Source organism: Xenopus tropicalis, chromosome 2 (assembly GCF_000004195.4).
Source record: "Xenopus tropicalis strain Nigerian chromosome 2, UCB_Xtro_10.0, whole genome shotgun sequence".
Taxonomy (NCBI): domain Eukaryota; kingdom Metazoa; phylum Chordata; class Amphibia; order Anura; family Pipidae; genus Xenopus; species Xenopus tropicalis.
This window is the reverse complement of record NC_030678.2, coordinates 156739256-156764307: the sequence shown is the minus strand read 5'-3', so window position 1 is coordinate 156764307 and position 25052 is coordinate 156739256. Positions and strand designations below refer to the sequence as shown.

The window sequence follows — 25052 nt, the reverse complement described above, 5'->3', positions numbered from 1 at the left end:
AAAAGGCAAGAAAAGCCCCGGAGAGAGGCTTCCTTGTGGTCTGTAAGTTGCCGGTTGGAGAGTTAAGTTAATTAAATGCAGAGGCAAAGTTGTCTCAGCGGTAGTAAAACTAGCCATACACTGATAGATCTGCTCATTTGGCATTGTTATTAAACAAGAAGATTGTTATTAATTTGTCCCCCCGTGTCAACAATTATATCATAACAGAACCCTATGCTGAGCTATAAAGAAGGGATGGCCAGGATCTGGGCAATACCCTTCCATATATCAGTTGGGCAGAGCATCATTTTAGCCCCAGAGACAGGCCAATAAGCAGTTGACAGCCATGTATGACCACTTTATCACTACTTAAAGCTCAAGGCTCCTCAGTTTTCTTGTTTCAGCACATATTGAAATTTTGTTTCCAGTATTTTATGTTTTATTCCTTGTTGAAACTTTAAACATTACTCTGTGGTGCTGGCTTCCCTAAAGGCCTGTTAGGGTGAGATATTGGAAAACAATACTTCTGAAGGCTTATCCTGAACATCTGAGTGACTTATAGGATGAACCAACAGTATGTTCTTTCTTAAATGCCCTTTAAAACTATAGCAGATATAGGCAACCTTTTAAATGCGTAAAGGGGGCCATGAACAAATGTTGAACCTCATAGGGAATTAAATCCCAGAATTTCCAAAACCCAGTGACTCAGGCAATGTAGATTCAAATGTTCATTCAGTTAAATTGCTTCTTTTATTTTAATGTTGGGCCATTAAAAGGTACCATAATCTTCAAAATGCTTTTCCCTTTGTGACTACTAACTCTTACTTTATAAAGTAACATTTTTAGCCGTGAATCAGGAATCCAGAAAATGTAGAATCATCATCACTATCAGAATAAAGCCCATTTTTGTTGCCAACAACCTGAAGCCAGACTTCATCTCCTTTTGAAAGCTTTAGGATGGCCGATCCGGATGCTTGTTGAGTGCTGGAACCGTACTCATGCAACATGAACTGCACGTCTTCACCATTGCGCTTGAGACTTAAATGCACAGAGTTAGAGAAGACAGTAATCTGGTAAGTAAAGAAATACACTCCGTCTGCTGGGGCGGTGAGTTTGCCAGTCTCTGTATTGTATACGTTCTGCTCATTGTAAATCACTTTTTTGAACTGGACTGGTATATTAGCTGGAGGGTATTTGGTATCAAGTCTGACGTGAAAAGCAAACAGTCTATTTTTTATAGATGGGACACTTCCTGCACTTCCTGGAAGACCAGGAAGCCCTGGAGGTCCTGGAAAGCCCACAATACCTTGAGGGCCAGCTTTACCTGGTAGGCCAGGGGGACCTTTTTCTCCAGCTTCACCTGAAGAAAAGAATAGAACAGAACCACATAGTCATAATGTTTGATTTGTTTTATACATAGTAATTTCTAAAAGAGTTAGCACAGGGTGCCAGGTTGTCTGGTGGGAATTGGGATGCGGGGTAGTGATACTTTATTAACCAGAGCCATAGGAGATTTTGTTTGAAGGCTATTGGTCAGCTTTTTTTTTTTTTTTTTTTTTTTGCAAGAGACTGAGCAAAGAAGTTTACAAGAAAGGCATACATATACATAGAATATAAAGTACATACCAGGGTCTCCTTTTGGTCCTGGATGCCCATCTTTCCCATCCCTTCCTTGTGGTCCGTGTTGCCCATTTGTTCCTGGAGTGCCAGGGATCCCTGGTATGCCTGCAAGACATTCATTGGGCTTGGTGCTTGTCCCCTGACCGTCTCCAGTCTGCCATTCCCTTGCCACGAGCATTAAAGTGAGAAACGTGAAGCTTCGCATCTGAAATGTGATAACCATATATTCATTTTAGCTCATATTAGTGCTTTGCTAGTTAGAGAGTTAGTAAAGCTTGTGCCTGTGTGACTACAAAAATGTGTAACCAATAAAATTGTTGTGCTGCCCTGTATTTATTACATGTCCTTGGCTTGCCCCTGTCAGAGTACCAGAGGGTCTGCTGATGGATCAAGCTCCGAGACTGCCCCAACCCCTTTCATGCACCACAAGCCTATGCAACATTCATATCATTTAACATTATACTAATACTATACTAATAGTGAGAGCAGGCCAAGGAGGTAAGTTATTCTAGGGTCTAGGAGCCCAAATCAAATGCTGCTACTGCCTTGTCCAGGTGAAAAGGTGTAGTATTATTGAGTCAGCCATATTTTTTCCCAACTCTGCATAGATTTCCATCATCATAATCTATAAATACATCCACCTACAATAGGGGCATATTTATTATAGTGTATTAGCCAACATTAGCCAACCAGTGATGTTTCCTATAGCAACCAATCAGCAATTAGATTTGAATAGTCACCTAGAACTTTGAAAACAAAAGCAAACATCTGATTGGTTGCTATGGGCTACATCACCAGTGATGTTGGCTTACACATTATAATAAATATGCTCCTTAATTAAATGTTCTTTCTCAAGGCAGTATTTGCAAATACAGTCCAAACAAGCCTATTTGTTGACATAATTTAAACTTGTCCAGTAATTTAGAAACTTCTATGGGCTGGACTTGGGCACATTTGCATTGTTCTACAACACTGTCTCATTTGCTTCTAAATTCAGATTTAGGGGGGAAACAGTGGCAACTTTTTTGCTGCTCTGGTTGTCAGAACATAAGCTTGAGAATAGATTTCTCTTTGGAGCAAAAATTGTAGATTGCACTGTTGCCACTAGGGGGTGCAAAAAGGTAGCGCTGTTAAGCTTGTTTCACTCATTACTGGTTCACATAAGGAAAACAAAGAAGTTCAATTCTCGTAATAGTCTGCAATAGTCTTGCCATTATTTCAGGAGTTCCAGGATTCCTGATGATCCTTAAGTAAATCTTCCAAGATCACAGCAAGTCTATTCTCCTTTTCATGTTGGCAAAGTTGGGAAATTGTTGTATTGCTGTAACAGGGCAGATTTGCCTGCAGTGGGGCATAGGTAGAAGTTATATGGGCCGACAGCAGACTTTTATTATAACACCACAATTAAACCCAAAGCTTGGAAAATATAATGTTTCATACACATATATTAAGTGTGCATATGGCACCCAGCAGGCACTTTATACCTCTGATGCCCCCAGCAGCTGCTGGGTCTGTTATTGCTCACCTGTTTATGCTGCCATTTACTACAGCTCTATATACAGAGTTAAATAATATAGGTTATATGATGTATAGCTCTACCTTCAATTATATCATAAATCTCAAATATATAGAAAAAAGGGACCCCAGATAGGACCAGCCAGCTTTTTGTTTGTGACCTAGGCAGTAAATTACCACCAAGTAAATTAAAGGATTTTGCTCATTATTACTTACTGCTGCCATTATGCCTGGTATAGGAGGGAGAGGGTACGCTTCCCCTTGAAACTAACTAACAGCTATCAGTCCCTGGGGTTTTATAGCTCCTAATGCTTAACTGGTTACTGTTCTGCTTATTTATTGCCTAATGTTAATGGCCAAGGTCAAGTTACATTAAAACCCAGTGTGTCTAACATCTGTTAATGTACACTGTATATGTATCAAGGCTCGAGTGCTTACTCAGTATTATGAAGGGGTTTTTCCTTGCCTGCAGTCTCTGTGTAATATTAAAGGCATTCTGTCAACATTTGTTGTTTGCCAAATTGAGAAACCTTTTCCATTTATTTTTGTCAATGTTTACGTCAAGAATAAAAGAAAGAAAAACACTTTTTGTCTGCCAGTGACTTCTCACATCAGTGTCTGTCTGTGGCATCAACATATTAAGGTGCATTCATTTCTTCTCAATGGCTGCAGGCTCAGAGCAGGGGGCAACTGGGGGGCAGAGCTATTACCCCCCCCCCCCCCCCCCCCCCCCCCCCCCCCCCCCCCCCCCCCCCCCCCCCCCCCCCCCCCCCCCCCCCCACTGCTACTATAGGCACCATCTCTCCCTACTATACCTGCTATCCCACAGCCACAGTCCCTTCCCAGAGGCTATTATCCCCCCACTACTACTATAGGCACCATCTCTCCCTACTATACCTGCTATCCCACAGCCACAGTCCCTTCCCAGAGGCTATTATCCCACTGTTACTATAGGCACCATCTCTCCCTACTATACCTGCTATCCCACAGCCCCAGTCCCTTCCCAGAGGCTATTATCCCCCCACTGCTACTATAGGCACTGTGCTGTCAGGACAGATATGTCTTTTCATTTGATTATAGGTATGAGCAGTCCTTCAGCTCCATCTACTGGACACCTGTAGATATTTCCTGGTGTTAGTTATTTGTTTAATAAAGTTAGCTATTGACCCCTGATGTCATAACTCCAGGTCACAGGAAGTAGGTGTTTCCAGCCTGTGCAGTTTATCTCACGTGCTTTCAGCTTTCTCCATGCTAAACAGGCCCTATGCAGCATTGTTGGTGAGTGTATACAGTTTTACTTGCTTAATATACTCAGCTTCTGCATCTGAGAGAGAGAGGTTTGTTTCTGTTTGATAGCAGATTTATTACATCTGTGTAATGTATATGTATGCATATTGTTTCACCATTTCATTTGTATGTATTTCAGTTTTACCCTTTCATCTTCAAATACTCATTAAACAAGTTAACAACTTACACAGTGTGGTGTTTTGAAGAAGGGTTATCTGCCTGTCAATCTTACTTCAGACAGTGAGCAGGACAGAACAGTAGACAACACCACGCATAGCTGATGCAATACAGCACAGTAAAACAACATCTTGTATCAAGAGGCCCACACGCAGAGTGGATTAGCAAGTACCACAAAGATACAGTACAGCTTCAGTTAACATAGTACCACGTGCTAACTCTTATCAAGATTAGACAGCAAGATGTCTGAACGATCAATCAAAACCAGATCTAGGGTGTCACATTCATCCAGACTCTCAAACCGCTCCCAGGTGTCTGACGCTGCGCTTCTCCGCGCAGAAGCTGCCGCTGCACTAGCCCAACTCACATTTACTGGGAAGGAAACAGAGCTAAAATTAGAGAAGACACGCTTAGAAGCCTCAATAGAGATTCTTAACTTACATAAGACCGTGGCAATCGCAAATGCCAAAGCAGATGCATTAGATGCAGCTCTTGACACTACAGAACAAGCAAGTCAGAAATTCACTATGCAGCCTGATGTAAAACCAGAAACTGCTATGCAACGTACCAAAGAATATGTGCTGAAACATTCACAGGAGTACAGTCCATCAATGCCAAGCCTAGAAAAGCTTAGTGAGTACAGAGACAGTGATGTTACCCCATCATCTGAGCAAAATCATAGTATACCTCTCCAGAACATTCCCTTAAAATGTGACTACATCTCACCACCAGATGGTGCTCTGTTACAAGAACAAAAGGATTTCAAACAATTGTATCCTGCTAATGTGAAAACTCCTGCAGCCAGAGATTATAATGACATTCAGTGGACTTTACCTGTTACTAATAAATACAGCTATCCTCCTGTTACACGACCAAGGGTTCCTGATAGAGACAGTCATTCTCCAGAGGGATCATACCAGCACACACCAGATGTGAAGCCAGCGCTCCCTATTAAGCCTGATTCAAACCAACTCACTGGCGATCAACAGATGTCAGACTTAGTGAGATTTATGGCACGCAGAGAAATGATAACATCAGGTCTTGTTCAGTTTGACGAGAAACCAGAAAACTACAGGGCTTGGAAGGTGTCATTTAAAAATGCTATAGAAGACCTTCACCTTTCATACAAAGAAGAAACAGATCTCCTAGTGAAGTGGCTAGGTCCAGAGTCCAGCAGACAAGTGAAAGGCATTCGGGCAGTATATGTCAATGATTCTTGTAAAGGACTACAGATGTCATGGCAAAGGTTGAACGAAGAGTATGGAGCTCCAGAGAAGATAGAAAAATCCCTGTGGGACAGGATTGACAACTTTGGGAATATCTTTGAAAGAGATTGCAGAAAGAAACTTAGAGAATTCAGTGATCTGGTAATAGAACTGTTGGCAGCAAAAAATAAAGGATGCTTTCTAGGACTAGAAAATCTTGATTCCGCTAGAGGAATAGAAGACCTTGTGAAAAAGCTGCCAGATTCTCTAAAAAGGAAATGGGCATCACATGGGACAAAGTACAAGGAAATACATAATGTACTATTCCCGCCATTCTCTTATTTCGTGCAATTTATCTCTCAACAAGCAAAGATGTACAATGACCCAGGTTTTGCTCAGACGTTCCAGACCTTTGGTGACAACAAGCCAGAGAAATACCGCTACAAGAACACCCCTCAGAGAAGCTCCATCAGGGTGCACAAGACTGAAGTATCTCAAGCTACAGGAAACTCTTCTGCTTTCACTGATGCTAAGACCATGGACTTAACAAAAGGATGTCCGATTCACCACAAACCTCATCCTCTGTACAAATGCCGAGGCTTCAGAAGTAAGTCCCTTGATGAGAGAAAGACTCTCTTAAAACAAAACAACATTTGTTACCGTTGCTGTGCCTCAAATGCACACCTTGCGAAAGACTGTGACAAACCAGTTAGCTGCACAGAGTGCAACAGTGACAGACACGTGTCTGCTCTTCATCCTGGTCCTGCACCATGGTCAGTCAGGCCGCCAGAAGGGAGTGATCATGGCGGGGAGGGAAAGGACAACGGTGCAGAGGCTACAGTAACTACAACATGTACCGAAGTGTGTGGAGGAGACCTTCGAGACAGATCATGCTCTAGAATCTGTTTAGTAAGTGTCTATCCTACAGGACAAAAGAACAGAGCAATCAAACTTTATGCTATTCTAGATGACCAAAGTAATAGGTCCCTGGTCAGGTCAGAGTTCTTTGAAATCTTCGGGTCAAAAGGCCAGCAGTTTCCATATTCTCTCAGAACCTGTGCAGGGGTGATTAACACTTCAGGAAGAAGAGCGCAAGGGTTTGAACTACAGTCTCTTGATGGCAAAACCACAATCTCATTACCCACACTCATTGAATGTAATGAGATACCGAACGACCGGACGGAGATCCCAACCCCTGAGGTGGCTCTTCATCACAATCATCTAAAGTCACTTGCTAGTGAGATACCCAAACTTGATCCATCAGCATCTATCCTTATGCTGTTAGGAAGAGACATAATTAGGGTCCATAAAGTGAGGCAACAGATCAACGGACCACATAACGCTCCTTATGCACACAGATTAGACACAGGATGGGTCATAGTGGGCAATGTATGCCTGAAAGGAGTCCATAGACCAGACTTAGTACACTGTCTTTACACCAGAACCTCAGAAGAGAGCTGCAGATCCCTCTTTCCACCTTGTCCATACCTCTACAATGTAAGGGAAAACTATGACATGAATGTATGTGTAACCATGCAATCCTCAGTGTCTACGTACAAATCCTCTTGCAAAGAGTTTGAGGATCATGTAAGCCACAGTATCTTTCAGAGAACAACAGAAGATGAGACGGTTGCTCCTTCTCTGGAAGATCTAGCCTTTATGAAAACAATGAACGAGGGTTTCTACAGAGCAGAAGACAGTAGTTGGGTAGCTCCTTTACCCTTCAAACCACAAAGAAAGCAGCTACCAAATAACAAAGAACAAGTCTTGCAACGTTTCAGGTCCTTACAGAGGTCTTTTAAAGTAAAACCTGACATGAGACAGCATTTCTTTGAATTTATGGGAAAGGTAATCCAAAATGGCCACGCAGAGATAGCGCCACCTCTCAATCCAAGAGAAGAGTGTTGGTATCTGTCTCTCTTTGGAGTCTACCACCCCAAGAAACCCCAACAGATTAGAGTTGTCTTTGATTCAAGTGCACAGTGTTGTGGGGTATCCCTGAATGACATTCTGTTGAAAGGCCCAGACCTAAATAATAACCTCCTTGGTGTGTTGTTACGCTTTCGCAAGGACACCATTGCATTCATGGCTGATATCCAACAGATGTTCTACTGTTTTCTAGTTAGACCTGAAGACAGAAATTACTTAAGGTTCTTCTGGCACAAAGACAACGACCCTGCACAAGACATCATAGAATGGAGAATGAAAGTACATATCTTTGGTAACAGACCTTCTCCAGCAGTGGCCATATATGGTCTTAAACAAGCAGCTTGTCAGGAAGAAAAGGAGTTTGGTGCAGACGCTAAAAGATTTGTAAAAAAAGACTTTTACGTGGATGATGGTCTGAAGTCAGTACCCACTGCAGCTGAAGCCATTGACCTCTTGAACAGAACCAGGAAAATGCTAGCATGTTCAAATCTCCGCTTACATAAGATAGCATCAAATAGCAGTGATGTAATGGCTGCTTTTTCTTCTGAAGATCACGCAACAGACTTAAAAGATCTCAATTTCAATGATGATGATTTACCCATGCAAAGAAGCTTAGGCATCTGCTGGGATCTTAAAAGCGATTCCCTGACCTTCCAGGTGTCATCAGAGAAAAGACCCTTCACACGAAGAGGAGTCCTCTCTACAATAAACAGTTTGTATGACCCTTTGGGGATAGCTGCACCAGTAACCATTCAAGGGAAAGCTCTTCTTCGTGATCTCACCTCGGAGACTCAAGATTGGGATGCACCCCTACCTGAAGGTAAGAGACTGTCATGGGAAGATTGGAAAGAGTCCCTCCACCAGTTGAAGCACATACAGGTAACTAGGCCCTATGTATCCGTTTCTTGTTCAAATGCCAAATACAAAGAACTTTGTGTGTTTTCAGATGCCTCCATGCAAGCAATTGCAGCAGTGGCCTACTTAAAGGCGATAGATTCTGAAAGTCAGGTCCACATAGGTTTTGTGCTAGCAAAAGCTAAATTAGCTCCATGTCCGGAACTTACAGTCCCACGACTTGAACTCTGTGCAGCAGTCCTCGCAGTAGATATAGCTGAATTCATAACAAAAGAAATCGACACAAATATAGACTCTGTCAGCTACTTCACAGACAGCAGAATAGTTTTAGGCTACATTTGCAATGAGAAAAGAAGATTTTATGTCTTTGTTAGCAACAGAGTTCAGCGAATAAGAAGATCCTCTCTCCCTGAACAATGGCACTATGTGTCAACAGAGAGCAATCCAGCTGATCTGGCCACAAGATCTGTACCAGCAGCACACCTGAAAGATACTATGTGGTTCACAGGTCCACCCTTCTTGAGTCATTCTCACCACTTGAAACCAGAGACTGAAACCTTTACATTAGTGGATCCGGCTCAAGATACGGAGATCTCGTCCTTCTGAAAGATCGACAAACCAAGAGGAATGAATGGCCTATGGGTGGTGTAACAAAGACTTTCCCTGATAAAGATGGCAAAGTTCGCAAAGTGGAAATAAAGATTGCCAGAGATGGAAGTTCTACATTATTCTTCAGACCAGTGACAGAGCTCATCCTTCTTCTTCAGTCTGAAGACCCTACCCCCTGATTGGACTAGAATGATTGTGGTGATCTTACAGACACCAGGCGGGGAGTGTGCTGTCAGGACAGATATGTCTTTTCATTTGATTATAGGTATGAGCAGTCCTTCAGCTCCATCTACTGGACACCTGTAGATATTTCCTGGTGTTAGTTATTTGTTTAATAAAGTTAGCTATTGACCCCTGATGTCATAACTCCAGGTCACAGGAAGTAGGTGTTTCCAGCCTGTGCAGTTTATCTCACGTGCTTTCAGCTTTCTCCATGCTAAACAGGCCCTATGCAGCATTGTTGGTGAGTGTATACAGTTTTACTTGCTTAATATACTCAGCTTCTGCATCTGAGAGAGAGAGGTTTGTTTCTGTTTGATAGCAGATTTATTACATCTGTGTAATGTATATGTATGCATATTGTTTCACCAGCAGAGACACTTATACCATTTCATTTGTATGTATTTCAGTTTTACCCTTTCATCTTCAAATACTCATTAAACAAGTTAACAACTTACACAGTGTGGTGTTTTGAAGAAGGGTTATCTGCCTGTCAATCTTACTTCAGACAGTGAGCAGGACAGAACAGTAGACAACACCACGCATAGCTGATGCAATACAGCACAGGCACCATCTCTCCCTACTATACCTGCTATCCCACAGCCACAGTCCCTTCCCAGAGGCTATTATCCCCCCACTGCTACTATAGGCACCATCTCTCCCTACTATACCTGCTATCCCACAGCCACAGTCCCTTCCCAGAGGCTATTATCCCCCCACTGCTACTATAGGCACCATCTCTCCCTACTATACCTGCTATCCCACAGCCACAGTCCCTTCTCAGAGGCTATTATCCCCCCACTGCTACTATAGGCACCATCTCTCCCTACTATACCTGCTATCCCACAGCCCCAGTCCCTTCCCAGAGGCTATTATCCCCCCACTGCTACTATAGGCACCATCTCTCCCTACTATACCTGCTATCCCACAGCCACAGTCCCTTCTCAGAGGCTATTATCCCCCCACTGCTACTATAGGCACCATCTCTCCCTACTATACCTGCTATCCCACAGCCACAGTCCCTTCCCAGAGGCTATTATCCCCCCACTGCTACTATAGCACCATCTCTCCCTACTATACCTGCTATCCCACAGCCACAGTCCCTTCCCAGAGGCTATTATCCCCCCACTGCTACTATAGGCACCATCTCTCCCTACTATACCTGCTATCCACAGCCACAGTCCCTTCTCAGAGGCTATTATCCCCCCACTGCTACTATAGGCACCATCTCTCCCTACTATACCTGCTATCCCACAGCCACAGTCCCTTCCCAGAGGCTATTATCCCCCCACTGTTACTATAGGCACCATCTCTCCCTACTATACCTGCTATCCCACAGCCACAGTCCCTTCCCAGAGGCTATTATCCCCCCACTGCTACTATAGGCACCATCTCTCCCTACTATACCTGCTATCCCACAGCCACAGTCCCTTCCCAGAGGCTATTATCCCCTCACTGCTACTATTGGCACCATATCTCCCTACTATACCTGCAATCCCACAGCCACAGTCCCTTCCCAGAGTCTATTATCCCCTCACTGCTACTATAGGCACCATCTCTCCCTACTATACCTGCTAGTAATGTATACCCAGTAATGAGTGAAACAAGCTTAACAGCGCTACCTTTTTGCACCCCCTAGTGGCAACAGTGCAATCTACAATTTTTGCTCCAAAGAGAAATCTATTCTCAAGCTTATGTTCTGACAACCAGAGCAGCAAAAAAGTTGCCACTGTTTCCCCCCTAAATCTGAATTTAGAAGCAAATGAGACAGTGTTGTAGAACAATGCAAATGTGCCCAAGTCCAGCCCATAGAAGTTTCTAAATTACTGGACAAGTTTAAATTATGTCAACAAATAGGCTTGTTTGGACTGTATTTGCAAATACTGCCTTGAGAAAGAACATTTAAGGAGCATATTTATTATAATGTGTAAGCCAACATCACTGGTGATGTCGCCCATAGCAACCATTCAGATCAATTATATCATAAATCTCAAATATATAGAAAAAAGGGACCCCAGATAGGACCAGCCAGCTTTTTGTTTGTGACCTAGGCAGTAAATTATCACCAAGTAAATTTAAGGATTTTGCTCATTGTTACTTACTGCTGCCATTATGCCTGGTATAGGAGCGAGAGGGTACGCTTCCCCTTGAAACTAACTAACAGCTATCAGTCCCTGGGGTTTTATAGCTCCTAATGCTTAACTGGTTACTGTTCTGCTTATTTATTGCCTAATGTTAATGGCCAAGGTCAAGTTACATTAAAACCCAGTGTGTCTAACATCTGTTAATGTACACTGTATATGTATCAAGGCTCGAGTGCTTACTCAGTATTATGAAGGGGTTTTTCCTTGCCTGCAGTCTCTGTGTAATATTAAAGGCATTCTGTCAACATTTGTTGTTTGCCAAATTGAGAAACCTTTTCCATTTATTTTTGTCAATGTTTACGTCAAGAATAAAAGAAAGAAAAACACTTTTTGTCTGCCAGTGACTTCTCACATCAGTGTCTGTCTGTGGCATCAACATATTAAGGTGCATTCATTTCTTCTCAATGGCTGCAGGCTCGGAGCAGGGGGCAACTGGGGGGCAGTGCTATTACCCCCCCCCCCCCCACTGCTACTATAGGCACCATCTCTCCCTACTATACCTGCTATCCCACAGCCCCAGTCCCTTCCCAGAGGCTATTATCCCCCCACTGTTACTATAGGCACCATCTCTCCCTACTATACCTGCTATCCCACAGCCACAGTCCCTTCCCAGAGGCTATTATCCCCCCACTACTACTATAGGCACCATCTCTCCCTACTATACCTGCTATCCCACAGCCCCAGTCCCTTCCCAGAGTCTATTATCCCCCCACTGCTACTATAGGCACCATCTCTCCCTACTATACCTGCTATCCCACAGCCACAGTCCCTTCCCAGAGACTATTATCCCCCCACTGCTACTATAGGCACCATCTCTCCCTACTATACCTGCTATCCCACAGCCCCAGTCCCTTCCCAGAGGCTATTATCCCCCCACTGCTACTATAGGCACCATCTCTCCCTACTATACCTGCTATCCCACAGCCCCAGTCCCTTCCCAGAGACTATTATCCCACTGCTACTATAGGCACCATCTCTCCCTACTATACCTGCTATCCCACAGCCACAGTCCCTTCCCAGAGACTATTATCCCACTGCTACTATAGGCACCATCTCTCCCTACTATACCTGCTATCCCACAGCCCCAGTCCCTTCCCAGAGACTATTATCCCACTGCTACTATAGGCACCATCTCTCCCTACTATACCTGCTATCCCACAGCCACAGTCCCTTCCCAGAGGCTATTATCCCCCCACTGCTACTATAGGCACCATCTCTCCCTACTATACCTGCTATCCCACAGCCACAGTCCCTTCCCAGAGGCTATTATCCCACTGCTACTATAGGCACCATCTCTCCCTACTATACCTGCTATCCCACAGCCCCAGCCCCTTCCCAGAGGCTATTATCCCCCCACTGCTACTATAGGCACCATCTCTCCCTACTATACCTGCTATCCCACAGCCACAGTCCCTTCCCAGAGGCTATTATCCCCCCACTGCTACTATAGGCACCATCTCTCCCTACTATACCTGCTATCCCACAGCCACAGTCCCTTCCCAGAGGCTATTATCCCCCCACTGCTACTATAGGCACCATCTCTCCCTACTATACCTGCTATCCCACAGCCCCAGTCCCTTCCCAGAGGCTATTATCCCCCCACTGCTACTATAGGCACCATCTCTCCCTACTATACCTGCTATCCCACAGCCCCAGTCCCTTCCCAGAGGCTATTATCCCCCCACTGCTACTATAGGCACCATCTCTCCCTACTATACCTGCTATCCCACAGCCCCAGTCCCTTCCCAGAGGCTATTATTCCCCCACTGCTACTATAGGCACCATCTCTCCCTACTATACCTGCTATCCCACAGCCACAGTCCCTTCCCAGAGGCTATTATTCCCCCACTGCTACTATAGGCACCATCTCTCCCTACTATACCTGCTATCCCACAGCCCCAGTCCCTTCCCAGAGGCTATTATCCCCCCACTGCTACTATAGGCACCATCTCTCCCTACTATACCTGCTATCCCACAGCCACAGGGTTTCCATTTTGTCTAAGGGAAATAATTTGGAAGCGCTGTGTTAGTAAGTAGCCCAAAATGCAGTGCCAATGTGCCCATAGGTATATGAATCACCAACAAGCTCTTCAGTTGCCTCGAAACGTGACAGTCTTTGTTTTTAACCCTGACAAACACTTGAAGGTGATTCCTAGCAATTCATTCCTGACACCTGTGGCCAGTAACCATATATTTTTTCACCACAAAGAACATCCAACTCTCTTTATTTTAAAACGTATGTATTGTATGTGCACAACCATTTTAGGTAAGTAGCCTTTTCTTACCAATCAGAGGCCCAAACGCAACCTTTCAAGACTTTTATGGCCCTTTGCACATAGACTTTTTTGTACGATTTTGTCTTTTTACTGTTATTTGGGACACATATGTGTTTTATATCATGCAATCTGTACCCTGGTCATTTTTTTTGTGATTTTTAAAAAATCATTTTTACTTTTCAGCTTTCCAGTTTAGTTGGGTTACCAAGGTCACTGCACTTAGCAACCAACTTTAAAAGGGACTGGCATGGCCAAGGCACGGCATGTTGGTGGTTATGGCCCAAACTGTTCTTATGTTGAAGAAATAGATATGGGATCGTTATCAGGAAACCCATTATCCAGAAAGCTCCGAATTACAGGAAGGTAATCTCCTATAGGCTCCATTTTAATCAAATTATTTTTTTAAAATTGATTTCCTTTTTCTCTGTAATAATAAAACAGTACCTTATACTTGGACACTGCTAAGATATAATTACCCCTTATTGGGGGCAGAACAGCCCTATTGGGTTTATTTCATGGTTAAATGATTCCCTTTTCTCTGTAATAATAAAACAGTACCTGTACTTGATCCCAACTAAGATATAATTACCCCTTATTGGGGGCAGAACAGCCCTATTGGGTTTATTTAATGGTTAAATGATTCCCTTTTCTCTGTAATAATAAAACAGTACCTGTACTTGATCCCAACTAAGATATAATTACCCCTTATTGGGGGCAGAACAGCCCTATTGGGTTTATTTCATGGTTAAATGATTCCCTTTTCTCTGTAATAATAAAACAGTACCTGTACTTGATCCCAACTAAGATATAATTACCCCTTATTGGGGGCAGAACAGCCCTATTGGGTTTATTTCATGGTTAAATGATTCCCTTTTCTCTGTAATAATAAAACAGTACCTGTACTTGATCCCAACTAAGATATAATTACCCCTTATTGGGGGCAGAACAGCCCTATTGGGTTTATTTCATGGTTAAATGATTCCCTTTTCTCTGTAATAATAAAACAGTACTTTATACTTGGACACTGCTAAGATATAATTAACCCTTACTGAAGGCAAAATAGTCCTATTGGGTTTATTTTTATAATTTGTCTTTAGTAAGCTTAAGGTATGGAGATCCAGCTCATGGAATGACCCCTTGTCCTGAAAACCCCAGACCCCCGAGCATTCTGGATAACAGGTCCTATATACCTGTATATATTCATTATAACCTGAACTATTAGAACGTTTAACAATCGCAACAGCAGACACAATTATGGGATCTATTATCCAGAAACCCATTAACCAGAAAGCTCTGCAATACAGCATTACCACTTCCAGAGTCCTATTTAAACAAGCATTTGTACCCATTTGTTTTTTTTACAGATTTCCTTTTTCTCTGGAATCTCTATGGATTTCCCAGGTCCCAAACATTCCGAATAACGGAATCCCAGTAAAACCCATACAAGTTACCTATAACAAAACACACACACGCGGTTTAAATGTTCAAGAACAATTTCACTTGGAACGTTTTCATGTCACGCGGAAATGTAACAGTGAAATCATTTTGGTCATGAAAGAGTTTCCGAAACTACAAACGTTACAAATGTTAAAAAAAACAAAACAAAGTTTCATATTAACTCTGAAACGAAAAGAAAACATTCCAGCGCTAACACTCGTTTGCATTGACGGCGGTTACGGAGTCCTTTTCTCTGCCCGTGAAACCAAAAAGAAAAAAAAAGAAAATACAATGATTTTTTTTCATTATGAAAAATAGGCATAAGTGAACATGAGAACATTGTTAGGTATACAAAATAAATAGCACGTCTTAGATACATCATACATTTTCGCCAACGGAATAACTGTCAAATTTACAAAAGATTTCATGAATGCAGCCACTTTTTAGATTAAAAAAAGACAAAAGGTCGCCAGAGTGCAGGGAATATTGTGCAAAAACGCACCTTTTGTTGGGAGAGAATGTGAGAGTTTTGCCTGAGCAAACAGCTACAGGAGTCACCTGACCTTTCGGAAAGTTCCAGGCTTTTTGGTCATTGTTATAAAACAGATGCAGAATGGTAAAAGTCATAGCAAACATTGTGTCTGTCCCAAAAACAGCTTGTAAGAAGCCTGTAACATAGCAATTCCTAGACTGCAGGGCTGCCCCCTAGAGGGGCACGGAGCTATGGCAAAGGGGGCTCAGCCAGGTGGCCAGTAAGACCCGTGCCAAAATGGTGGATTCTCAGCCCGCGGGCCAACGATCCGCCCCTATGCTCCAAAATACTTATTGATGTACCTGCACCCGGAGTAGATTTGGGTGCACAACTAAATGTATGCAGTCCCCTACTGGTATCCAACACAATAAGCCACATCAATAAGCATTTTGGAGCATAGAGATACACAGTCTACAGATAAATCCACCATATCAGGCATTAGCCTTAGGGTGCAATTTGGGGAGAATGCCTATTTGCTCTCCTAGATACAACTGAAAGCCAAGCTTGAAGGTCACTATGGGAGAGCTTCCCTAGATATTCTCGGAACTATTGATGAATGGCTGATACACCAATGGTTTCCTATATCGGTGACCTTGTCATGAGCTAACAGGGGCTTTCCCTGGTTTGCATACACCCTTGGGCCCTCCAGCAGTAGCTGGACACTGCTATCGGTCTAGGCAGAGATTACAATTAAAGTGCACTACCCCCATATTTGTTTTTCTTGGAAAAAAATAGCTCCCGCCAGCTGCTACCTGCAGCAGGAGGGACCTTCTGGTGGGGCCGGCCATGTTGTTTGGCACGCATTCCCATAATGAGTAAAGCTTGCCGCTCACTCATTATGCACCTGACCTAGCAGCGGTCACAGGCATGTTGTGGCACTCGCTCCTTATGTGCATGTGTGTGTCATAACATGGCTGCCCGCAACGGGAACTCCCTCCTGGTGTCGCTGTCAGGGGCTATTTAAAAAAACTATTGTATCCCCTAACCCAAGTGTGGCCTCTATTACCCTGCACCTCTGGTGGGAAACAGAATGAGGGTGTTAGGTGCCCTTTAAAACATTGTTTTATTCTAGCGTTGAACTGTGGCACTACTGTGCTCAAAGATGCCCCCATAAACTTTAATTTCCTGTCAATAACTGGTATCATGACTGGCCAGGTGACAAGCATAAAGACACACAGTGGGGAATTACATAGGGACAATCCAGGTGGTCACCCAGTTCCCTTATATTGAAGGGTGTGGGCTGGGGTTGAATTGGCGGCAGAGCTGGGGTACAGTCTGAGCCAAACAAACAGTGAATCTGCCCCTGCATACACAGATACTTTTTGAGGCTACTACCACTTGACAAGCGCTAACACGAGTGATGATATATGCACTAAGTCTATGGGGGGGGGGGGGGGCTGTTGGATGCCATGTTGTTTAGGTTGCCGACACGAGAATAAAACACTCGCCCATGCAGAGAATATCATGGCATCTGTGGAATAATACATCATTATGGCCTAAAAAGAATAAAATAAAAAGGCACCCAGAAAACCTTGCTTAATTTGTCCTTTAAAATACACAGAGTCCCCTGCTACTATTACATTACTTTTGCTGTTGCGCAACTACATTTCCCAGCATGCTCGTCAGTTTAGCTAGCAGTGGGATGCTGGGAATTCTACCTCCTGCTAATGCACTAATGACAGAAGAAACCCACAATGCATTGCGCCCTCTGCCTGTGTCAGTTTGCAGAATGGAAGCAGAAGTTAAAGGCTCAGTAAATGTGGCTGGGGGACGTTACACATTTTTAAAACGCTTACTAAGCGCCAGGGAATACTTCCCCTTTCATAAACATCTCTATAAATAAAACCAGACCATGTCATTATAGGCTGCATTCAGAAAGATGTTGAGATTTTGGCATTGAGGCTACAAATGCCATTCAGTACCATGAAAAAAACACAGGCCAGCTAATCTTGCCAATTTCATTACAAAAAAAAATAAAATATTTACAATTTTAAAAACACCCCTAAATCAAGTTCAGCCAGTCCATAGCAATAAATTAAATAGTCACTAGAAGTATCTTTATATGGAAACATTCTTATACACACGGCACAATAAATCCCTCTTTTGTGTCAAGTTTTCTTTCACATTTTTTGGCATTTCTTCATTTTTGTTTTGTTTGTTCCTTCATTGAATTCAGTGATTTCCATTCTCCGTTCAAGGGGATTTGACCTTGAAATGCTGAACTCCTTGTCCTTGGATGAAGAATTCCATGGTCCGGAAAACAGTTCTCCTTTTAGATCAGGGTTACCAGCTGCTGAATGGCAATACCCAGCGCCCAATCCAACGCCACCTAGTGGGCAGCAGAGGTTTCTCAGTGCGGAGACTTATTTCTTGAATGGCGTAAGCTTGGTGATTGTGCTCCAGAAAGGAGAATTCTTGCGTTTGGGTTCTGCCAGGGCAAACACCTGCTGCTGGGGAATGCTGGTCGGCACGGTGATGTGGCGCTGGTGGATGGGGTGCAAGCTCTGATGAGGGGGCACAGTTGGAACTCCGTTGTAAGATACCCCTGGGGAGGAAACACAGTTAAAAGCATTAACATGGAAATATAGTAGCCGAGGATGGGCATAGCACAAACCTCAAGTCCAACAATTCTTATGGGAGGACAAGGAAGGCAGTTAAAAGGGGTAGTTCACACCTTTTAGTATGGCGCAGACATTGATATTCTCAGACAAACTGCAATTGGTCTTTATTTTGTAGGAGTTTTCAGTTATTTGGCCTTTTGTTTAGAGCTGTCAACTTTGGTATGTTAGCAGTTATCTGGTTGCTAAGGGCCACATTATCATAGCAACCAGGCAGAGTGTTTGAATGAGAGAGTGCCTTAAAGAGATACTGACACCAGAAATGAAACCTTTTTTACATCTGCCATAACATTGTCTTTGCATGCTATTTATAATTTTGCCATAAAAGTATTTGTCCAATGTTTTTACATTCCCTATCTGATCCCCCATGTTCCTATGAGGGGGCGGCCATATTTGTCCAGCAGGGGGCCGTTAGCATTAGAAGCTGTAACTGTCAGGCTGAGAAGGGACAGTCAGGCTGGCAAAACAGTCAGGTTTTGGGATTTCAAGTAACAATTACTTACAAAAGCAGCTCTATCAGTAAAAAATGATCAACATGACCTATAGGCAACTTTTTATGTAGATTCATATTTTAAAAAGTTGTTTTTTTATGTCAGTATCACTTTAATAGAACAAGAAGAAAATGTAAGAATAACAATAAGATTGTAGCCACACAGAGCAACAGTTGTTTGGCTGCCGGGGTCAGTGACCCCCATTTGAAAGCTAGAAAGTGTCAGAAGAAGTAGGCAAATAATTATAAAATTATAACAAAATAAATAATAAAGACCAATTACAAAGAATAGGGAATTCTTATTATTATTAGAAGATATGTTAAAAGGTGAACTACCCCTTTAAGGGGGTTACGCAGAAAGGTGCACATTTGTCTGTTAAATTGGTTTACAGTCAGGACCAGTTTTAGGAGAGGGCATATGTGTAGGGGCCCCCAGCATCACAGGGACCTTTTTAAAGAGAATAAAAAGTGTTGCTGAAAGTATAAAAGAAACATAACAAGTGTGAGATATTTTCAGTATAAACATCAGGGGATTCCCAACATGCAGCCCTCCAGCTGCTCTAGAACTTCAATGGCAGAATCCTACCCTCAGTTTGTACCAAGGAGGCGTGACCCACTTTTACAAAACCCTTTATTTCCCAGCGATACCGGATCTCAGTAACTAGATGGAAGCAGCTAATTGCAGGCGAGCGGCGGTGCGTGCAACAAGTACCCACTGGCAACTAAATATAGATTTTTCCTGATGGATAAGAATCAATATGAAACGCGCTGTCTGTGCAGAAAGGTTACTGACGTAGAGCGCCCAATTGGCTCTGAACTTTTGCTTCTCTTCATGCACCAAGGCTTGTAAGCTAAAATTCAATGAGATTTCCAGCCAATTACAAAAGTGTGTCTGAGGGCCAAGGTTACATGTTGTCTGAGGGCCAAGGTTACATGTTGTCTGAGGGCCAAGGTTACATGCTGTCTGAGGGCCAAGGTTACATGCTGTCTGAGGGCCAAGGTTACATGCTGTCTGAGGGCCAAGGTTACATGCTGTCTGAGGGCCAAGGTTACATGTTGTCTGAGGAACAAGGTTACATATTGTCTGAGGGTCAAGGTTACATGCTGTCTGAGGAACAAGGTTACATGCTGTCTGAGGGTCAAGGTTACATGTTGTCTGAGGGACAAGGTTACATATTGTCTGAGGAACAAGGTTACATATTGTCTGAGGAACAAGGTTACATATTGTCTGAGGAACAAGGTTACATGCTGTCTGAGGGCCAAGGTTACATGCTGTCTGAGGGCCAAGGTTACATGTTGTCTGAGGAACAAGGTTACATATTGTCTGAGGGCCAAGGTTACATGCTGTCTGAGGAACAAGGTTACATGCTGTCTGAGGGTCAAGGTTACATGTTGTCTGAGGGACAAGGTTACATATTGTCTGAGGAACAAGGTTACATATTGTCTGAGGGACAAGGTTACATATTGTCTGAGGGACAAGGTTACATATTGTCTGAGGAACAAGGTTACATGCTGTCTGAGGGCCAAGGTTACATGCTGTCTGAGGGCCAAGGTTACATGCTGTCTGAGGGCCAAGGTTACATGCTGTCTGAGGGCCAAGGTTACATGCTGTCTGAGGGCCAAGGTTACATGCTGTCTGAGGGCCAAGGTTACATGCTGTCTGAGGGACAAGGTTACATATTGTCTGAGGGTCAAGGTTACATGTTGTCTGAGGGTCAAGGTTACATATTGTCTGAGGGCCAAGGTTACATATTGTCTGAGGGTCAAGGTTACATGCTGTCTGAGGGACAAGGTTACATGTTGTCTGAGGGCCAAGGTTACATATTGTCTGAGGGCCAAGGTTACATATTGTCTGAGGGCCAAGGTTACATATTGTCTGAGGGCCCATTGCTTCTGTGCAGCAGAGATGGGATCCAGACCTCATGAAGCACACATAGGGAAGGGTACACACAGGGTCAGACCAGGGGCCCCCCACTGCGTTTGCTCCAGGTCTAGTAATAGCATTTAGCAACCAATCAATTGTTGCTTTTCGAGACCAGTAACCAATGAACAGTTGGTGTGCACTAAAGTTGGAGCGCAACAGTCTGTCCTTGTTTGGCAAAGTTTTTACCTCCGAAATCATGAACTCCACCATTACAATCAACAACCTGTTCCTCTCTACTAAACGTGTTGGGAGTTGCTACCAAATACGTGTATTTTGGGACAGAAGGGGGGCAAGGAGATACATTCAGAAACTCTTACTGCTGTATTTGAGCAATAATGTACAGGATAGGAGATCATGGAAAGCACACGAGATCAGCCGCTTGTATGACACGCATTGCGCCTCTGCTTTATTTAAAAATATCTGTGGTGTTGAACTTCTCTTTTTGCTAAAATATCAGCATAGTGACGACTCCCAGTAGGATACAAATAGCTATAACTATAAGGTTTTGTGCCTATAGCTAAAATGTAACTTTCATAAGGAATGAATTAAAAATCTATATTTACAAAATGCAGGAGGCTAAGGATATGCTCCACACTTACAAACAACCATCAGCCCCTGGACTTGTGATGCTTTACCTGTATTTGTGGCATCATCCATTCTTAAATGTTGCCACTCCCGTGCCCCGCTGGAGAGAGGCATTGGCTAAAGCAGCACCCACGTGTAACAGACTGGACCTTGCAGCACCCAGTGTAAATGAGCTCATAGGTTCCATAAGAGTTGAAACCAGCATATAATGACAACTGCCTATTCAAATCCAGTTGTGCCTCTATCCATACCCATGCATTAGCACAACTAATATTTGTACAGAACATGCAGCCAAATTCCAGAGCCGGGCTAATGCATAATGGTGGCCAAGCCAAGCGCCCAGTGTCACCCACTCACTGCCTCTTTTCTGCTTTCCTTGTCAGCTTCCCGATCAGAAACTAAGAGCATGGCCAGAGTTAGAGACAGAAGAGCCCCCCACCATTGTTGCACCCTAGGCACAAGGCTCTTTTACTTACCCCTAGTTCCAGCCCTGGTTAATTTAAACAAGTATAATGATTTGTCGTTATAAATTATGCAGCCGTTTGATAGGTACCCCCTTGTCATCATCCATGTTGCTTGGTCTATAGAAGCCCCTCAGGCATAAGCACTATGTATAATACCCTGTATGTACTATGGATAAGTACTATGGATAATCAGCTGCTTCACAGATAGGCAGCCTGAACAAACAGAACAATATTCATCTATTTGGGCAGTTGGGCTGATTAGTTGGCTACCATGGGGGATTGGGCAATGTATGGGGCGCCCTAAAGCCGAGTAGCAGCAGCACTGGGTAATGTTGTGAGTCTAGGATATGTACACAAACCACTCACCTTTCATCTTCCCTTGCCTTGATCTCTTGGCATTGTGCATTGCTTGCTTCTTTTGGTCTTCTGAGATCTCCATCCCTGCCATTAAGAACAGGAGTTATCCACCAAGCACAGGAAAAGCCTCAAACCCAATTATATTTCTGCTCTTATCATCTTGTGTGTTTTGTCAGTGCTTATCTTTTTATTCAGACTCACTCTTATTCATCACCCAATGTATCACCTCACTGCCTGGTTGCTAGGCTAACAACTAGAAATGGTTTCAACTCCATATTGAGGAGCTGCAAAAGTGTCCCCATAAATAATGTGTATACGGCTTATAATCTGCATATACACTTTTGTTCCTCTGCATATATTCTGGTTTTCTAAATAAATTAATGATTATATGATATCCTGTAAATTAGTTCAGTCATTCTAGGCCCTGGTAAAGCATTTTTATCCTTTTAAAGTGCAAGTAATGTTTTGGTTTAATATCCATACTGATTCTGTGCAGTTCTGCAGTTCCATGCTACCAATGAACTCAAAGACCCAAAACTGCGCACTCCAACCCCAGCAGTTATTCTTACATAAAACAGCACCTGTACACACTCACTGCTCTATTTGCACGAGAGGCTAGACATTTATTTTTCTGTTATTGTATCGGGCAGACTATGTTGTCACAGTTACAAAGGTGCTTATATAAATATGTAAAGGCATATTTAGCAAGAGATTGAAATCGCCATGTTAACAGAAAAAAAATATGATCCTCTCAACTCCCACAGGAAAATTAGAACAAGCCACGATGGCTGCTTGCACAGATCTATATGTCTAGGTCCAACAAATACTGTAAAGGTTTGACCCTTCCCAAAGGAGGTACTTGTCACCAACACTGGGGCTGTGGGATAGCAGATATAGTACGGAGAGATGGTGCCTATAGTAGCAGTGGGGGGATAATAGCCTCTGGGAAGGGACTGTGGCTGTGGGATAGCAGGTATAGTAGGGAGAGATTGTGCCTATAGTAGCAGTGGGGGGATAATAGCCTCTGGGAAGGGACTGGGGCTGTGGGATAGCAGGTATAGTAGGGAGAGATGGTGCCTATAGTAGCAGTGGGGGGATAATAGCCTCTGGGAAGGGACTGGGGCTGTGGGATAGCAGGTATAGTAGGAAGAGATGGTGCCTATAGTAACAGTGGGATAATAGCCTCTGGGAAGGGACTGGGGCTGTGGGATAGCAGGTATAGTAGGGAGAGATGGTGCCTATAGTAGCAGTGGGGGGATAATAGCCTCTGGGAAGGGACTGGGGCTGTGGGATAGCAGGTATAGTAGGGAGAGATGGTGCCTATAGTAGCAGTGGGGGGGATAATAGCCTCTGAGAAGGGACTGTGGCTGTGGGATAGCAGGTATAGTAGGGAGAGATGGTGCCTATAGTAACAGTGGGGATAATAGCCTCTGGGAAGGGACTGGGGCTGTGGGATAGCAGGTATAGTAGGACGAGATGGTGCCTATAGTAGCAGTGGGGGGATAATAGCCTCTGGGAAGGGACTGTGGCTGTGGGATAGCAGGTATAGTAGGAAGAGATGGTGCCTATAGTAACAGTGGGATAATAGCCTCTGGGAAGGGACTGGGGCTGTGGGATAGCAGGTATAGTAGGGAGAGATGGTGCCTATAGTAGCAGTGGGGGGTAACAGCCCTTATTAAACACTTTGTAGCAGTAGACCACTGGCCCTATCCTGTCTTGCCGCCTATCCCCATGTAAGGCAGCCCCTACTTGCAACAATTATTTTATGCCATGGAAATGAAATTTCAGCTTGCACAGATAGACTCCTATGACATGATGGCACGGATTTTGTTTGATAAGCTGCACCCTTGCCAAGAACCCCTATTAATTAAATTCAGTCTTCCCTTGATTGCACTTCATGCTCTTCCAATAATACACATTGCCATTTTCAAGAAATATGAAGCCACCTCTGACTATCTGAATCTACGGGTCACAGAGAAATCACTTTGTACTACAGACAGGTGCTGCATCAAATTACTTCATAAACCTAATGACTGCTTATGGGTTTTTTGAAACAATCAATATAATTACTTGCGATAACAAATGTATCAAGGACTAAAATGCAGTTCACTTCTGAGCTCTGAAGATACATGAAATTCATATTCAGCAGTTGCTATAGAGTTAGAGCTGGGCGGTATGACCAAAAATTTATATCACGGTATTTTTCAAAATTATATCGGTGTCACTGTATTTGACGGTATTTTTTTTTTCCATGCATGATTAGGTGTTAACCCCATTTCCTAATAAATTAAAGAATAATTACTGCAGTATTGAAAATCAGAGCCAGGCAAGCGAAGGATCGGCAACAGAAAGTCGTAAGGTAAATCAGGCAGGCTTAGTTTCCCAGGCAAGGACGCAGACAACATAGCACAGGAGGAGGCGTTTGATAGCTTTAAATACCCCCCACGCATGTGCAGAAACGGCGCCGTCAGCGCTTTGACGCGCGCGGACAACGGGACACGCACGCAAGGAGGCGCGCGAGACTGGGCCACACGGGTGAGTATCCTGACACCCCAGTATTGCGGTATCTGAAAAATGAAATTTTTTTGGTATTTGGTATTAAATGGTATATCGCCCAGCCCTATATAGAGGAATTCCAATTTTTGTCCTGCTGCAAAGACTTCACTCATGCTGTGTGCCTCAGACTAACAGAGGAAGCAATCATTTGTACCAGAGTGAAGGGGTTTGGCTGAAGGGAAGATACCCGAGCGAGGTGGAACAGCAATGGTAAACACTGCTAGGGAAAGTCATAAAGAATAGCTTCCAAACCAGGGTCCACCATTACTTTAAG

The 25052-nt window shown here is 43.5% G+C and overlaps 3 protein-coding genes across 8 annotated transcripts in view; 1 reads left to right on the top strand and 2 right to left on the bottom strand.

Annotated features, from left to right (window-relative positions):
* Positions 1 to 706: 706 nt before the first annotated feature.
* Positions 707 to 11570, bottom strand: c1qtnf9b (C1q and TNF related 9B). Of its 2 annotated transcripts, none has more exons than XM_031897262.1 (3): positions 11498 to 11570; positions 1606 to 1804; positions 707 to 1339 (listed from the first exon to the last, which is right to left on the bottom strand). In XM_031897262.1, the coding sequence occupies exons 1-3, from the start codon at positions 11504 to 11506 to the stop codon at positions 822 to 824; spliced, it is 726 nt and encodes a 241-aa protein (XP_031753122.1). In that variant the 5' UTR covers positions 11507 to 11570; the 3' UTR covers positions 707 to 821. The 2 variants fall into 2 exon arrangements, with proteins under 2 accessions (XP_031753122.1, XP_002938623.2); XM_002938577.5 differs by lacking the exon at positions 11498 to 11570 and adding an exon at positions 3331 to 3434.
* LOC101730439 lies at positions 4195 to 9956 on the top strand. Of its 2 annotated transcripts, XR_004221393.1 has the most exons (3): positions 4195 to 4392; positions 4541 to 9639; positions 9806 to 9956. XR_004221393.1 is itself a non-coding variant. In XM_031897261.1 (2 exons), exon 2 carries the CDS (start codon positions 4821 to 4823, stop codon positions 9171 to 9173), a length of 4353 nt encoding a protein of 1450 aa, XP_031753121.1. In that variant the 5' UTR covers positions 4195 to 4392; positions 4541 to 4820; the 3' UTR covers positions 9174 to 9852. The 2 variants fall into 2 exon arrangements, 1 of the variants encoding a protein (XP_031753121.1); XM_031897261.1 differs by having other exon boundaries at positions 4541 to 9852.
* Positions 11571 to 15290: 3720 nt separating the features above from the next.
* Positions 15291 to 25052, bottom strand: part of spata13 (spermatogenesis associated 13) — a 44797-nt gene continuing 35035 nt past the window's right edge. For all 4 annotated transcript variants that reach the window (XM_031897257.1, XM_031897258.1, XM_031897260.1 and 1 more), the window contains 2 exons: positions 22232 to 22306; positions 15291 to 18329 (listed from right to left, as the gene is read on the bottom strand). In XM_031897257.1, coding sequence (XP_031753117.1) covers positions 18148 to 18329; positions 22232 to 22306 — 257 coding nt within the window. In that variant the 3' untranslated portion in view covers positions 15291 to 18147. The remainder of the gene's footprint in view (positions 18330 to 22231; positions 22307 to 25052) is intronic.

Coding starts and splice junctions, on each gene's coding strand:
- c1qtnf9b (XM_031897262.1), bottom strand. Junction 1,340..1,605: donor AGGACCAAAAGGAGACCCTG/GTATGTACTTTA, acceptor TCTTTTCTTCAG/GTGAAGCTGGAGAAAAAGGT.
- LOC101730439 (XM_031897261.1), top strand. CDS start 4,821: ATGTCTGAACGATCAATCAAAACCAGATCTAGGGTGTCACATTCATCC.